The sequence below is a fragment of the Styela clava genome, chromosome 10 (genome assembly GCF_964204865.1).
Source record: "Styela clava chromosome 10, kaStyClav1.hap1.2, whole genome shotgun sequence".
Classification (NCBI taxonomy): domain Eukaryota; kingdom Metazoa; phylum Chordata; class Ascidiacea; order Stolidobranchia; family Styelidae; genus Styela; species Styela clava.
Window position 1 is genome coordinate 4,349,163 of NC_135259.1, and position 17,742 is coordinate 4,366,904.

Genomic DNA, 17,742 nt, shown 5'->3' on the forward strand with positions numbered 1-17,742 from the left:
CAACAAAAACTGTATGTCAAGTTCACCACTGGCATGAAATGTACCCTTAACTTCTAATTCAAACTAACAAACCGGCTTCCATGCTGAGATGATTCAAAAAAATCTTTCGAATATTGCATCTTTAAGTATTTATTTCCAAAATCAGTTAATAATTTGCTTATGTCATGTTACTAGTTTGCATATTTACTCAGATAAATACAAAAATCATAATAAATAGGTATACAGTGTTGCACTCATACTGAGCATGTATGGAAAACGATAGAATCGATTCGATAACGCTTTGAAATGGAGGTCGTTTTCTCTCCATCTTCACGGTGTCGAAAACGTCGTTTTTGCATATAGAAAATAGAACGAGTGAAAATATGACAATATCAAGCATAGCGTTTTTCTTGAAATTCCAGCATAGTAAATTTGTACCATAGTGTTGTGTCTCATCTGCATTTCGATTTTGTTTAACTTCTAACTGTCACAAGATAGTACTGACGTTCATATATAATCAGGCCAAGTAATTTTTGGGCTGTCACATTTCAAAGCATTGCATAAACGTTCAGTTTTTCTCATCTGAAATTATGTTACTGAGGTTTTTCATTGCAAATCCCGGCATTTTCTTACACACATCAAGCGGTTTGATTTTATAGAAGGGCATACTCCCGCTTTCCCCGTTGTTCAGATCTTCGCCATAAGCTAATCCGTCAGGAACATATGAAGGTGCAGATCGCACTATTTCTAAGTATTCTCCTTCACCTAATTTCATGCCTCCATAACCCGAATAATTCGACGTTGCCACATATGGATACTCGTTTCCATTTAAATAATACAAACAATCAACCGATTGCCATCTAAACGGAGCATCGTGATGATGAAATGTCAATAGTTCGTATACTAGTCGACAGATCTTAAAAGAAATGTTTTATTTTAATGTTTCAGGAAGTAGAACAAAATTTGATTACAAGATTACATTATAAATATAGAGTTATTATTAGGTCGTTCCGCTCATGGGCTATACACGTGGAGTATATGAATGAGTGAATGTTTGATTTGGTCGGGTAGTATACTGATTTGACATAACATGCAAATTTGTGACAATGGAAATCATACAGTTACTGAAGCCTTGAGGCATTCATGCCCACGCGTGCGTTCGGAAAGAAATGTGATAGACTAATGGTGGATGAATCGTAATTTAAACATTGTCCCACCACTCCATCATCCATGATCCACAATTGATTACCGGTAGGTGTAATTCACTTGACGATTTCAAACTGAAGAGTGCAATTGAATAACAGTACAATACATGGAATGTGTTATGCTAAGCAAATTTTCGGTACGAGATTGGTAAAAATGTGACATTTACATTTTCTTTCTGATTATTTACTTACATTAGAAGTTCCTGTACATGCAACGAAATCACACTGTGAAAGTATATGCACGTCTGTGAGTATACCCTCTAGGCCTCCAACGCCTTCTTGATTAGTGTCGGTTGGTGTCGTAATAAATTCGTACTTTGGATATCTGGTTAATACAGTGCAAGTTGAATAGAAAATGTTTTAACATACTTTTAAACCTAAAATTAGCATCTGCCTTAGGTTATGATCATTAACATTTTGTACAATTTTAGCCTTCCTTAGATATTTTGCTACTCGAATATAGGCGTTGCCTAAGATGGGCAACTATTTTCAATGTAATCTTTATTTCGCATTGATTTTGAACTTGGCCAATGTGGTGATTTTTGATGACATTCATAAACGAAAGAACCCAAATTCCCAATTACTTGAACACAGAGGTGGCGCATTGTACCGGTACGATATATAAGGCCTTTGAACTGAGTACAGAGTTTGCTGCAAAGATCGGCTGACAACTGTGACGAAAGGGGGCAGAATAAACATTCATTCATGCCACAACTGGTGTGCTTATTTATTTAGGAAATTTTGAATGAAGCATCGGATTCATTCGGAGAAAAAGTAAAAACTAAAGTAAGACCTTCTTGCGTCTTGAACTATTTTTTGAAATACTGAAAACTTAAACCGATTGGTATATTAGTTATGAAATAGGCGATTTTTCTCAATAATAACAACAATCACCACAACAACAATAAGAAAACGATCCATAAGCACACTTTGGGTCCAATAAAACGTACAATCTCACAAAGAGAATTATAAGTGACAAAAAAATGAAATATATTTCAATACATACTTGTTTTTCAACTCCCCTAAAACCGAATTGTCGTCTGTTGCAACATAAACTCTTCGTTGTTTTATATTTTGTTCGTCGAACCAAACTTCAACAAAAAACATATATTCTTCAACTTCATGTTTTGAGGCTTCCAACTCCAATTTGTCGCCTCGTCGGATATGAATTCTTGAAAATACGAAAATGAATCGTTGATGAGGCAGTTCATGTTCTAATTCAAAGGGTAAACGACTCTGGTTTTGTAGTGTCTTTATTTCTAGGGACATCTAGCTTAATATAATGACTAATGAGCCCTTTATAAAACCTTGTCAAACCAGTAGGGAAATAGATTCGGCATGACTATAGACAGTGGTTCTTAAACTTTTTTGAACGCGACCCAAATCTGAGTTTTATGAATACTCGCGAGTCGCGACCCAATCCTTAACATTGCAAATGTATTTCTAATGTCAGTACTCATTGACTCAAATACAGATAATTGACCTAGTGTGATTAATGAAATTCCCCCTTCATTTTATATTATATATATCGACTCTATTTCACTGGGAGATGCGCAAGTCGTCACTAGAATCCAGGCGATTGTGAGCCTTGGTTTTAATAACCGTACGGAATATCCTTGCTCGCACAGACACGTGGTCGCGAATGGTAGCAGAAAAGTCAAAGCTTCATTTCCAATTACCTATACCGCTGTCCGTTGCAAACATGACATTCTAGCTAGGCCTTCGGCAACACTCGCAATATACCACCCATTACTCATCACATCGTTTTGGTTATTTTGCTTCAATAAGATGACATCGCGCGGTCATAACAACGACAAGCGACTTGCATGGTAACTGACACAAAACACGTTACTGGTATAAACTGTGACGCAAGAATGTGCTCAAGACAGTTCTTTCCGTAATTAACAAATTATAGTTCATTGTTGAAGATCAATTGATACAATGAACCAGCTCAAAGGTTCAGCCACTCCTCTAAGATTGCTCTTGCATTGACGAGCTTGGCGCGACCCATTTTCAAAATGGGTCGCGGCCCATACTTTAGGAACCACTACCATAGACAATCAATCGGGAAATTTGCATAATATTTCACTCTTGCGCTTAATTACATTCTATCCAAGACATTGAACTTTTGTGACCAACCATTATTAGGATATTACAGAAAAGTATGTTCACCAGTTTGTTGCCACTATTTGCGAAGTACAAAAATATTAGTTTTCTTATCGTACATTTTTGCACTGATCGTTTACCAATGTTTGATCCAATGCAAAGAGAACAAAGCCAAGAACTCACCCAGCTATTGGATGTTTGAAACCAGTTTCTTCCAATTTATTCTGTATTTTTTTCTTATGTTCAGATTGCATCCTCATAGCATATCCAACAAATTGTGATATCCACCACACATAAGGATGCCCATGATTTTCTACAAGATCATTTGCTATTTCGCATGGGATTGATGTTGCTGTCCACCCAGGTGCTAGTGCAGGACCTCCTCTCACCACGAAGTCAACTAGATATCAGAGAAAGTTTTGACCATCAAAATTTTCAACACTGGAAATTAACAACAGAAAATGATCTATATTTATCTGTATCTGTAAACCTACCTGGGTCCAGAAGTCCGAACATCAATTTAGGAGGAATAACACGTCTAATTTCAGACTTATAGAGAGAAAATAATGGTATTTTGAAGTCGTCGCAGCCACTCAGTGGAGCAAAGATATGACTCCAACCATCAGAGTCGTATTTCCATCCTTCCATCCGATAAATTAGAGTTCTTTGTTTTTCAAACGCAGGAAGGAAGCATTGTATTATGGAATGCAATTCGCTACCAAATCCAGCTATGTTTCGTACGTTACAAACATGAAGTTGGGCCTTTTTACAATCCACAGGATTCTGAAATTGAGAAATCAAATTCAGGTGCTTATTTTAGCATAGCATATGAGTACAATTTTAAATACTTTTATTTGAGAAATTCTAGAATAAATAGTATTTCATGCTGATTTCTAATTTAGCTGCGTTTTTCAATAATCAATATGGCAGAGAACACACCTGATGTTTAAAAATCTCTATGCAATAATAAAGTTCATGGGGCAATGAAGTGCTAACATATTTTCCAAAATAATCAAAAAAGGAATTCAGCTTGTGAGATTGTCTGTATTTCTCAAAAGGAAATTCATAACTAACTTGTTATTGCTCCACTATTAATTCTTTGAGTTGTGTATCATAGATTTGTTTTAATCAAACCTAAGATACACAGAATCCAAGAAATCATTCTAGAGGACGAGTAGAGGAGGAATAGCACCATAATATTCTGAAATGTTGTTCAGTTGTCAATTTGCAAACAATCATACAAAATATAAAAATGACCACTTTCAAACCTGCTGTTTTTGTATCGTATCTTGTACAATGGTTTGTAACTTCTTGATATTTTTTCTAGCAACTGCAGTCGACTCATCCATAACTTCTTTTATTTCCTTCCGCAGATCTCTGTAAACCATAGTAAAGTAAAAAGAGCCATATCATATGAACATTAATTCGCAAATTAACGTGAAATATTCTTAAACACATAACGCACAAAAAAACGCACATGGAGTCTCTTATGTTACCATTATGTTCTTATGTTACGGCACACTACCATCACCTAACACATGTAGCCAAGAGAAGTAGGAGTACGTACGCGAAGGTAAACCCTTTTAGGAAACACTTCAGTTGTACTATTAAAAGGGTAAATTCAAATGGTCCGTTGCTTTGTGACACAAAGACAATACCATCAACAACAAAAACTAAGCCAAAACTTGGTAACTGTATTTTTATTGGATTTCTGGAAACTAGTGTCTTCCCAGCTGAGTGGTGTGTGTCATCAGTTGACTCATCAGAGTTGGTATATTATAGGAGTAACTTTGGTTGTGGTTATGGGTCTTTACTTAAAGTTGAGGAAAACTGTTCATCCACTCGATAAGTAATAATCTTAGATTATTTTCCATTCGAGTTGACAAAGGCTAAATTATTGGATTGAATTACGAAACGAGTGAACGAACATTTGTTAACATTGGGTATTATGAAGAATGTGGTAACCGCGGTATAATTTCACATTTCATGTAGTTTCGGTCTGATTGATCTTGTTCATCTGGCAGTTTGGAAAATAAATATTAAAATAAGCATCCATGAAAACATATCAACCCCCTATTGATATTGTATCACGAAAAAACACTTTTTATATATATTAGGTAAAATACGTAAACTTGTTAAACTTCATCAATCAGCCCGACAAAGAAAACGCATCATGACCAAAACTACTAAAATGCAAAATTTTGTTCTGATGACCACATTTACAAGACCTAATGTTAAAAATTGTTCGAATATACAGCATTTTATTTTCGTGTTGGTTGAATTTCATCGACTAAGCTCCCGTTTTCACTGATTGAGATCATTTCAAATTTATACAGACTCCAGCGAAACAAGATCAATTTCATTGATAGAAATATTAAAATTTACCACAGTCTCACGAAGTAGGCAATAGCATACCAGTTTTTGGTGCTAAATATATCAGTTTTCGAAGACAAGTTAGCGAGTCCCCACAGCCAGGGGAAAGGGTATAATTGCATTTTTTTAACGCGTGTGGGCAGTTTTCGCGTTATAACAACTCCTCAAATATCCTTCACTACATATACCTTCAGCAGAATAGCACATTCCCTATATGGACAGAACGCAGGCTCAGGAAATTACGCTCTAATAAACTCAAATGCAATTTAACAGTATTTAAATTTCTGGATGCGAGTGGATTTGAGACTAAAAACTCGTCAGTCTCGCCTATCCCCTTTTGATAATATAAGCTGAAAAATATATTGCTGATAAAATTAAAAGAGTAGTCGCATGTAGTTTTCCATGTAGTAAAAAATATATTTCAATTTTGCTTTACGAAATACCTTTTATTACACACAGCGGTTCACAAAAATAAACGCTGAATGCGCGTTTATTCACAAATTAATTAAAACAATTATCATCGACACATAACTAGACACAAAAACATTTATTAGGAAATGACTACGATATCCGTTATTCTCTACCATATCACTTATTGAAAATGAAACAATACAAATAATTCATGCACAATGAGCCATTTTATCCCATTATATATAGGTTTTATGCAAAAACTATTAAAATTACCACACAGTAGCTCCACTCAACCGACCTCTTTCCGCACTGTAATAAATTGAAACTAAGCAATGTGATGTATATCAAACAACTTTTAATTGTTTTGTTGTTGTTAATTTGCTAATTGAATATCTTGGGATTTTTTTGCAGATATTAGAATTATTCTTCGTGAGAATGTAAAGTGAACGCCAGCGCTACTATATAGATCAGCAGGGTGGTCCAAGGTTGTTGTCGCCTTCGCGGGCCACAAAATCAATTTTGCATTGTTCGCGGGCCACAATAGTGTCAGAAATAGGTAAACAGGGCAATACAAAACAAACACTTTCATAGTGCAAACAATTGATCAGTGTTTGTCATTTATCAAGCTAAAACATGCAAAATACGCCTGAAAAATCACTGAAACATGCAAAAGTTTTGCTCTATCTACATTAAATGTAAGATTTCAAACTCTTCATAACGGAGAAAGTGCTCCCGCGAATGTAAGTGCTCTCGAACATCGATGGGGTTCTCAAAGCAAAATTTGGAAATGCTCATTGCTCACATAATAGCAAAATTCTTATTTAGATTACATTTTTCATACCTGCTGAATGATTGATTATCATATTCTACCAAATGTAAGGTACAAGAGAGTAATTACTAATTTTTCTGACATATTAGAATCATATTGTGTAATATTGTTTAGTCTGGTTGCAAAACATCACCAGAAGGAAATATATTCTCAGGACATAACATTATTAATTATTTATTATATTTACTTATTATAAAGTTGGAACATATTCCCAACCAAAAAGATGGAAAGTCAATGAATTTGGACTACCCAAGCACACTATTCAACTTCGCTAGTTGCTTCAGCTAGCCATAATATTAGTCAATTCAGTGACATTAGTCATGTAACAAGATGTCGAAAAGATTTTCAGAATATTTTTAAGACGAAACAACACCAAATGCGGTTTTTCGATTTCCCTTCAGCAAGGGCTACGCGGGCCACGGATAATGACGCTGCGGGCCTGGCTTTGGACAACCCTGATATATATTATGGATACTTCCTAGCATCACGCTCAAATCCAGACATAATCTCGCATTTTTACACCTACATGCACAGATTGGACGTTTGTTGTCGAGTCTATTGAATATAATAACGTACACGAGATTGACAGAACCTTATAACTTATATACCATATAACTTATGACCAAAAGAACCGCAGAAAACGGGACAGCAAAATGATAGTACTACATGTTTTACCATGAAATGTGGGCAGCTGTTTACAAAATGAGTTCTAAAGCAAACTATTATAGGAGAACGAAATTTAAGTTCCATATTATATTGTATATTAATATTAAGAGGGACAGGGGCACAAGCATTTCAACTGGGGTTCTGAAAATAACCATTTTGCAGCACGTAAACTCTCTATCATTAAACGATGCCAAAACAATTCCAGCGATGGTACTATTCTGTCAATTAGTGGTTAGCAAGTTTCGTGTGAAAGTTTGGTTGATGCAGATATAAAATAATAGGTAAATTTGAATTTTAAAAAGCGAATGTTAGTAATTGATGTATTCGTCCAAAAATCGAATTCGAATAATATTGATGAACTTTGAACAATGCTGAATGCTGAAAGTGCATCAACGAAGACTTCTTACAGCGTAGAACACCAAATCATTTCGAATTTAGCGAATAATAGAACAAACTTGATTCATCACATCTGTGGTCTCATTTTGATTATACATAGGCTGCTTGACAATTGAGACTGCAAATACTTTTTAGAAATTGGTACAACACAGTTACGTATGGGAAGCGCGCACTGGATAGGGAAGGAATCTGTATTACTGTGAATTACCGTCAGTATTCAATCGTTATTGTTTTGTTATAGATCATATTATCCTGAGTAACATTCCGAATTAGGTGCTTTCAATAATTTTTGATTCATATTTTTTGTATTTTAATAAAATTCCCCTAAATTTCATCAATTCAACAATTCATGAATCAATTTTTGGTTCTGGTAGTTTTATATTTGCCCAATTTTGGTAAAAACCAACAAAAAAATTTGCCATGTCAACACCTAGGCACAAACGCGAAACAACGATTAACAAATGCTGATCAGGAAGCAATATAATTGACCTGCTTTGCCGACTGCCGGAAGTCTGCTACGAAACATTCATTCAGCCATACAATACGTAGCATTTCACAAGTACATATATAAAGTGTTTGAGCATGTCACCTGTGTCCGTCGTGTGAATTAGTACATAGAGCGAAGAGTTTCGTGAAAAACGTCATCACGATGAAATTATTCAATACGATACCGGTACAAACACTCATTTCACTTACTGGAACTGATTAGGAATATTTGCTTTTCTCCAGCATGTATTTCTATCATGCGAATTTGAGAAATTAAATAAGTTAACTTAAATATGGCTATATTACTTGGATATGTGCGCAACCACCCACGACTATATATTGAAACGTACATGTATCCATCATTTACATTCATATGCACGGTGCTTGGTAGATCGAGTTTTCGGGCAGATGATGTGATGTGTAGCCAGTAGTTCTTGACATCCTCAAGTAAATTCCACAAAACCTTGAATTCTGATTTCTGCGAAGAATAAAGATAAACAGAAATTTATTATTGGCAATGTAGTTCAAAAAATAAAGACATCGTCTATGTGGGATAATCCATTGGAACATTTTTGATTGTTAGAATTATTTTAGTATCGAAACAATGTACCATTCAACACTAATGTTTACTTACCGCTTCGGTCTCGCATTGTTCGCCATCGAGAAATCGGCCGACGGAATCAAACTGACTGACGAGAGTACTGTGAAAATAATATTGTTCATTGCAGAAAGGAAATTTGTTATTCACAAATTCTACCGATACTATTCAGCAAATATAATTTTTAGGGAATTCCGGTATAAATTGTTGGTTCCATTACATTTGAACCCACGTACATTTGAACCCATGACAATTGCACCTGCATGCTATTGCACATATGGAAATTTTTTTTGTTCTACGGATAGTTGAACCCATACTAACCCTAACCCATGGGTTTTAGCACCCGAATATAGATTGAACCCGCGGATATACACGTGGGTTCAAATGTACATGGGTTCAAATGTACGGTCACCTAAATTGTTGAATGGTTGAAGTTTGCAACTAAATCATCAGATGGTCTCTGACGCATCATTGCAATTCAGCGACAAGAATTTACGCAAAAAAAATTATACGTGGTCAACTGGTCACAAATATTTAATCCTGTCCTCTTCACAATCTTCCATTAATTAATATCGCAAATTTGATTTGGGCAACTGTAACATCACGGGGAACTCACTCGTATCCATCCCGAAGCGACTGAAGGATATTTCCATTTCGTCCAGATTGATTTATGAATAATGCTGATATTGTAATCCAATACTTTTTAAATTTTGATTGAATGATCTTAATTCTATTCTTTTTTCCATGTTGATTTGATTCGTTAAAGCTGAAACAAACAATTTTGGCAAGTCTTGTTTGAGGAATTCAAAGCATAACAAAAAGAAGTTATCTGGCAATTGTTTGAATAAATAATCCCAAATCTAATCTACCTGCATGCTGGTTATTCCCAAAAAACATCTACGGAAAAAACATGTTCAAGAGTGTACAATTTAATCTGGAAAGTTGTCAACGATATGCCAGCAACAAATAATTTCTGTGCAACAAATAATTACATGGGTTGTATTTCAAAAGGGAATTACAAAATTGAGTGAATATATCAAGCATTTGCCATCAGTTCCGAAAGTATTTTCGCTAAAATTGTAAAAGAAAGGTCTCTCACCTGCGTAGACAAGGTTTACCCATACGAGGCACCAATAATTGTTCCTTCCATCTCGATAACTTCGTAGATGCTTTTATTTGCTCGGAAACTGAATACCTGGAATTAAAATAAGAAATAAGCTGCTGGTAAATGACAGCTTTACCTATAGATGATATGACCTAAAAAACTCTGTAAATTTGTAATAATGAATCAAGAGTATCCGTATTTGCAACGTTTTTATTTTTGTATTTAATGGCACATTGCTGTTCTAGCGTGACTGCTGTGACGGATATGAGCCTCGTTAGACATAGATAGACCTGCCCACGCATCATAGTGTTTCCTCAACGTTTTTTTTTTAATTTGCCAAGGTAGTTCTGACTGTCTGTGAGCATCCGAGTAAAAAATTTGTTAAGGTAGTTTCGATTCAATTTTGAATGTGTGTGCCATGTCCCACCTTTGAATGTATCAACTTATCACGGACAATTTTTTGTAGAGTATTTGATTTTTATATATTTTTTGGCGTTATACATAAAGTAGACTTCGTTCGCAAGACATAAATTTTTAAAAGTCAACCCTGCCGAAATCGACCGATAATTAGTAGGGTCCGCTGATGACGTTTTACTGAAAACTTGTCGGCGTACTTTTGCATTAGGTTAACGACAATTACAGAGATCTTTGCGTCATTTTCAACCGTGTGCGAGTTCCATTGGGCGTTGTATTTGCCAAACACAACAGTGGTACATACAAATATTTTCGAATATTATGGTTGCATTATTGTAAATAACAGTAAACTTAACAAATCGAGGTTAGAATATACTCAATCTCTATGCCTGACCTATTGCTATACCATAATTCCAAGTGAAATAACGGATACTAGGCTATTTTTTGTCTCAAATCATAAAGCTTTTATGCTTTATTTGGGTTTTGTCTGCTTTTCTGATTCTGTAACCGGCATATATATATATGTATAGTCAATATCAGCATAAATGTACATATGCTTCAATAGAGGTTGAATACCCTACTGGCGAACGTGCGATAAATGTACGTTCTAGAAGGGTTTCTGAAGAGGCCGTTTCTGAACTGCAGTCGATTTTTGTTTTCAAAAGGTAGAAAGCTAAAAATTTTCTTGCTAACCCACTTTTAATACTTTCAGCGAGATCTAAACAATGCATTCTTTCACAGATATTGCCTTTGAATATCAATTTCCCACATTGTATTCCTTATGCTTGTACTGTTGTATCATAGTAATTAGGATACTAGTATTTTAGTAAGTCTGTTTTAAATAAGGCTTTGTTCGTTTTCCAGAAGTCTCCATATAATATATTATTCTCAGATAAAAGCTACAAGTTGCCATCAAAAACCATGATGAAGCTAATACCGAACAGATAACTTACCACGCACCTTCTCGAATACATCAAATGATATGATGCAGTGATCATTACAACAGAAATAAACAACAAGATGATCCTTCTTTTATTTTTCAGCTTTCTCAACATATTCTGCCAACTATCCATAAATAATTGAAGGCTCATATCTGAAAATAACATAAATCCATACCAAAAATAGACAGCAAGAATGGCTATCGTTACTGCATCACCGTGTTTCATGCTACATGCTGCGACAGCGTACGACTAACCGAGCAGCACCTTTCGATATGCGTCGGTTCCCATGAGAGATGGAATAAACCTCCCGTCTAATTTAACATTGCTAATAAGAGAATTGAGTTTGAGCCTTTTCTCAGCTCGCTACTCTAATATTCGACTGAATCCTTCTGCTCAACTATAAGAGTATTGAAACGACTGCGTTGTTGTGACATTCACTGATTTCACACAACAGTGTCAATCCCATCAGCCTCTTCCTGCTCTTGATGTCAACGAGTGTTGAAAATCTAGCATCACATAAATGAGTGTAACCATGTGAACAGGGAGTTAAATAGATTGTGGTTACCAATATTTAGCTGTATAAATGGTCAATTCACCAACTACCACGCTTTCAGTTTTTCTTATTTCAGTTAAACATTAACGAATTGATGTTGTAGTTGCCGAAACAGAACTACGACAATGTTACGGATTGTAGTTACGCTTCAATAGTTGATAACAATAAAGTGGGAAATTGGATACTTCGGTTGCGAATAAGTGGTTTAATTCAAAACAATGTGTCGTTATGTCTGACAGAATTTCTCGGACAAACTAGCAAGTATTTCTGTGTACGATGACTATCGATTGCTCACTTTTTATAAAATATTGTCAAACATGGTGATCCAAAAAACAAAACCCATTAAATTTCAAAAAATGAGGCCAATTTTTTCTGCACTAACTTCAACAATGAAATTATTAAAACGACTGTGCTGTTATTATGTTTACTGATTGTACATCAATAAGATGAATGCCTAAGACTATGATAAATGTTTCGACAATCCCGACTACATTAACATTCCTCACCTAAAATGTTTGAATTGAAAAACCAAGAAAGATTACCACGTGAGCTCAGCAACTTTAATCAAAATAAAATTGCGACACAACAGACTACTATTTGATATAAATTTATGAAAATACGAGAGAAAATTGGAGGATAGAATTAATTAACATTGAAGACATCTGCCTCGCAAATGCTTTGTTCTAGTCCCGGGCATACCATTGTCTGTCTGTCGTGCTATATTTATTCACGGTTAAAAATAAAGGATTTCAAATTAAACCCGGAGCCTCGTTATGTCATAAATCCTGAAATATATATTTGAGTTAATCCAGTATAACTTCATAATAAATATATGTTTACAAAAATTTTGAATTACTAGTCTGAAAATAGCTAGCTTTTTACTGACATTTTATTACAAATAGTTTCGGGAGCTTTCAATTACACCTACGACATGTGCACGTCAGAGATTTCGCTTAATTGGCAGTTATTTATAGAATTGGAAAATGTCGCGGAACTAGACTTGTAGTAAAAGTTTTTATGCCGAAGCCTCAAGGATTTACTTTTGAGGTCAAACAGCGCCTTAGTAAACGAAGCCATAAATTATGTGGGATAATTACGGTGTTAACGTTTTTCGTTGAGAGAAACAAAAAAATCTTCGATTGGTACCAAGAAAACTTAAACCTATCGTTTTTCGAAAGTTGTTAGTACTGGACACAATACAAGAGCCATATTCAATTTCATTTTATTGATTTTACTCTACTCCCAAAATCTATAGTTCACGAAATGTTACTTGTCGATCATTTATTTATCTACTAATTATGAAATCTGCAGTTTTATATTTCGTTTTAGATTGTTATGCAAAATGTTACAACATCTTTTGATAGTCACGCTTGTGACATTGAAGTCTAAAACAGCAGTTTTGTATCGCAATGATCACAACACTGCTGGATCGCACTTTGAATTTCTGCTGAAACAATGTTTCGTCGTTCGCATTCACTCTTTTGTAATAGATTATTTATCAATTTGCACCTGCCTTTAGTTTTGTTTTCTCCGTGCCCTGATAACGCGTACTTCAGTCTTCGATTGCACAATATGTACGGCTTGCTTTAACTAATATTCTGTATTTGTGGGCACGACAACCTAGTGAACAAAGCGTTAGACATCGCCGCCTAGTATCTCAAATATATTAATATCTTCAAATCCCATGTCCACTCAAGGTGTAATAAATTGGGCAGGCATTGTCGAACCAAAATGTTCCTGTCTTTCCTAACTATAACAGATTCTCACCTACCAGTGCTGGCTAGGTGGGAAGGCTGGCAGTTACAACTTACAACATGTATATACACACAACATGTTGTATTGTGATATGCTAAAAAAAGTATATGCGTAGCAATACAACATGGATTTGATAATTATCTAATTACAAAAGTTGAATTAATATTCTAGTTGTTAATCGACGAGCGCGCTGGATCAGTGGATCAACCAACCAATTTTGTTTTGGTTTCTTTTAATGACCCAAAAGTTAGACCTGTGACGTCAACTGGTGATCCTAACAGACTGAAAGAGGCGTTCAGAAAGTAAATATATATTATGAACATTTACTTAGGATTAAAACATTTTATACTTTGCTATGAATATATTATAGTGATCATAACAATATCATAAATCATAAATGATGGTAATAAATCTTTAAAATCAGACTCTATTTTCGCTCAAAGTCAATGCCACATTAAATTATGGCCCAACTCTAGCTTGGTACACATACTACGTTCCGATGTCCGCCATCTTGATTCACATACTACGGAAGTACCCACAATTATTCATGCTAGTGTCAGGTGTCAGCTGTAATTTGCAACAAGTGCTGAAAATGTAGCTTCACATAAATTAGTGGAACCAAACAAAGAGTTAGAGAGATTGTAATTACTAATAAATAGTTCATCAATTTACAAAGTTCAATTCACTTTATGTTTTACTTAAAGTTGAACTATCATGCCTTCAGTTTTTCTTCTCTCAGTTAAAGTTCTTAAAAATCAATAACATGATGTAATAGTTGTCGATACTAATCCCCTTAGGTGGCCTATGCACTGATCTACAAATTATTGATTAGATAGCGGGAAGGATATTATTTATTAAAACCATGAATTGTGCGTGCATTGTGTCTTGTGTGACCAGGTCCCAAAACCACTTTGTCATCTCCAAACTTTCTACTGTTCTGTCAGTCATAATATTCAAAAAGCTGATGCTCGACTGATTTTTTTGCTCAACAAAAACGCGGTATAAAATCTGATTAACCCAAGAAGAGGTGCTATCGGGTATAGAAACATTAAAATAATATGCAACGAAATTGAAAAATTACAGCTATGTCGAAAATCCTTGAGATTTCGACAAATTTGTTGAATTTTAATAAATTTCATGGTGTACCCACGGGACAATTTTACTTTTTCAGTTGCAAAATAAAATGAATACACGAAAATATTGAGGGTATATACGGACTTACTGAGAAAACTGCCGAGTGATCTCCGCTTCATAAAAACACTGTTATCCAAACATCTACTCTATCCCTCTATTATACTGTACAGAACTGCGACAGCTTCAATAGCTGAGAACAATGAAGTTTGACATCGTTGTACTTATAGATGGTGCGATTAAAAAGACGATAGCCGCTCGCCGTTATGCCTGATAGAATTACCCAAATTCTGTATGAATGAAATAGCGCGTAACGGGGTGATCCAAAAATGAACACATTAATTTTCATTTGATATTTAGGGGATAAAAAAGTGTTTGCTGTTGTTTGCTGTCTGATTCTGTTGCTCTGATCCTATCTGATGAAGACATGCTCATAGTTCCAAATACATGTATTGCAATTGTATATATTTACAAATACAAAGAACAGTTCCCACTCATGACTGATAAGTTAGACATAATCTAAGATTCAATGCACGCACAGCGCGTCGATAATTCTAACAGTCTATTGTTCTAGTTCCTTTTTCGGATAAGAAAGCTGAAATTATGATTATGAGACAGAATTTGTGTGTTCAACAGCGTTTGGAAAGAAAAAGATTTGGCGTTGGTTCTTAAACTCAGCTGACAGATTACAACAAATGTTTATCTCTGATACACTTCGTTTCACATTAATGAATTTTGAAGCGCTGAAAAAAAATACGCGTGTTGCGTTGATGAGCCTTTCCGGCTGCAATTATGATGAGCCTCTTAGGGCGCTTAAAAAATAAAAATGAGGATTTCACTTGCGTTTATGCAAATACATCCTAAAGCGCTGATTCGGAATACGATCGTTTTAAATCCTAACTAACAAGTGCGGTTACGTGAAACTAACTACTTTTCCCCTATATGCCTTTGCGTAGGTGGATCCGTATGCGTATTCTGCAAGGATGCCGTGGCAAGAGTGTAAACGGCTATTCTATTCAATTCAAGAGTTACAGAAATATATTTGTGTTCGTGTGAAGCAAGACACTTGAATGGAATAGAATAGCCGTTCACAAGCATTTTACAACTGTATACAGTTGTATAATACTTGTTTGAAGAAGTCTGACTTCGGCCAGACGAAACGTTACAGAAATATATTTGTGTTCGTGTGAAACAAGACTCTTTAGCATGAAGCATTTTACAACTGTATACTTTAGTAACATTGACATTAACGTTAAGCTGAGACAGTTGTAGGATTTATGTCGCCTTTTCTGTCAAAAAAAAAACAGTTCTTTCCAGGAATTTGGGCCTGTTGTAGTGTTAAACTGTGTTTCTCCACTATCTTAATATCAACATGAAGGTTTTGTAAAGTCACTTTGTAGATGTACCCCGATGAGAAATTCTACCATCCAAAATCCCCTTTTACTGGCCACTCCAATGGACATGCTTCGAAGCAAACTAAAAATATTTATATGCTATTTCAACAATTTAGCTCAGTGGTTCTCAACCTTTTTTGAGTGTCGGTGGCAAATTTCAAAGTTGCAAAGAGCCGCATAAAAAACGCAAATTAAAATACCAACAAAACAAAACTCAGCCATGTATTTTATAATAACATCAACAAAACTCGGTGTAAAAACTAATTTAACGCTAAACTGAACATTAGCTTTGACTTTTCTGAAGTTTGAAAAAGCGAGGCGCAATCGTGATTGATGCATTCCTCCGCAATATATATAACAATAGCTAGCTTCATATTTTCATAATGATGCCTATTTTAATTTAAAAATACTTCTCCTTCCAATCACATTTGAAGGTTGAAGGTTTGTTTGACATTTTGTCTTGACAAACTAACAAAGAAATATTTTGCTCGAAAATACCAAAAATTTGCACAGTGTACGGGACAGCCTTCTTGGATTACTTGAAACAATAAATTCAATGTATTGAAACGTGTGCTGAACATTATTCATTGAAAAATTTTCACCAGAAATACTTGAATTTCAGAGGATAAGGAGATTATCCGTATGAAGAATAGTTAAGAGCCGCATGCGTACTGAGCTGACGGCTTCTAAACTCCGACTAGAGATCTCAACAAAAAACGCTAGTCATTCGAGATACCTAGGACCCCAAATACCATTCTAAAAAATAGGATATTCAGAAGGTGGCAAGAGCAACGTTTATTCTTTCTGGAAAACAAGCCTGTCTTTCCTGCGGTACAGATGTCATTTAATAAGACCCTACAACTGGTCCCAGCCAATTATTATTATTCAAAATATGCCTTTTTGACACACTATCACAGCATAATTGGATTGCAAACGTCCTTACCAATAACAGTACAATAAGTGAACAATGAGTGCCTGACTAGTGACTACGAAAAGGTTATAATCGGTTCGTAATAATTTTTTCAAGATCTTTTAAATAGAATACAAGGGACACATCTCTGGAATATCAAAAGCACTAAAAAATAGCACCAGGCTATGTTATAGTACAGTTGTAAAATAAAAATATTAAATATAGAACCACAGTTGTTCTGTCTTCAACGTTATTCTAAACTTTCCCCTAAACTGGCAAAATCCTAAATCAATATATGTAGTGTTTTGGGTTGTTGGGATAGTTTATTTATAATAACCAAATATATGGCTTTAAAAAAACTAAAAAACATCTTAATCGAAACACAAAAACAGGCAACATTCACTGATGAGTATTGCCAAACTTAATTGAACCACTGTCTACTAATACTCGAAACAGCTAGAATCTAACGAAAAGATATCAAAATATCTCT

At 35.0% G+C, this 17,742-nt stretch overlaps 1 protein-coding gene across 4 annotated transcripts; it reads right to left on the reverse strand.

Annotated features, from left to right (window-relative positions):
- Positions 1-111: 111 nt before the first annotated feature.
- LOC120338266 (alpha-(1,6)-fucosyltransferase-like) lies at positions 112-15,196 on the reverse strand. 4 transcript variants are annotated; one of them, XM_039406234.2, is made up of 12 exons: positions 15,040-15,196; positions 11,529-11,661; positions 10,149-10,244; positions 9,666-9,815; positions 9,086-9,152; positions 8,802-8,929; positions 4,559-4,667; positions 3,785-4,073; positions 3,474-3,690; positions 2,191-2,355; positions 1,377-1,509; positions 112-895 (listed from the first exon to the last, which is right to left on the reverse strand). In XM_039406234.2, the coding sequence occupies exons 1-12, from the start codon at positions 15,068-15,070 to the stop codon at positions 548-550; spliced, it is 1,866 nt and encodes a 621-aa protein (XP_039262168.2). In that variant the 5' UTR covers positions 15,071-15,196; the 3' UTR covers positions 112-547. The 4 variants fall into 4 exon arrangements, with proteins under 4 accessions (XP_039262168.2, XP_039262171.2, XP_039262167.2 ...); XM_039406237.2 differs by lacking the exon at positions 11,529-11,661 and having other exon boundaries at positions 15,040-15,178; XM_039406233.2 differs by lacking the exon at positions 15,040-15,196 and having other exon boundaries at positions 11,529-14,969.
- Positions 15,197-17,742: the final 2,546 nt, after the last annotated feature.

Excerpts from the sequence above, each read along its gene's own strand:
- LOC120338266 (XM_039406233.2), bottom strand. The coding sequence starts at position 11,734 with ATGAAACACGGTGATGCAGTAACGATAGCCATTCTTGCTGTCTATTTT. Across the intron at positions 10,245-11,528 it reads CATTTGATGTATTCGAGAAG|GTATTCAGTTTCCGAGCAAA; the intron begins GTGCGTGGTAAG and ends TTTTAATTCCAG. Across the intron at positions 9,816-10,148 it reads GGTAAACCTTGTCTACGCAG|CTTTAACGAATCAAATCAAC; the intron begins GTGAGAGACCTT and ends TGTTTGTTTCAG.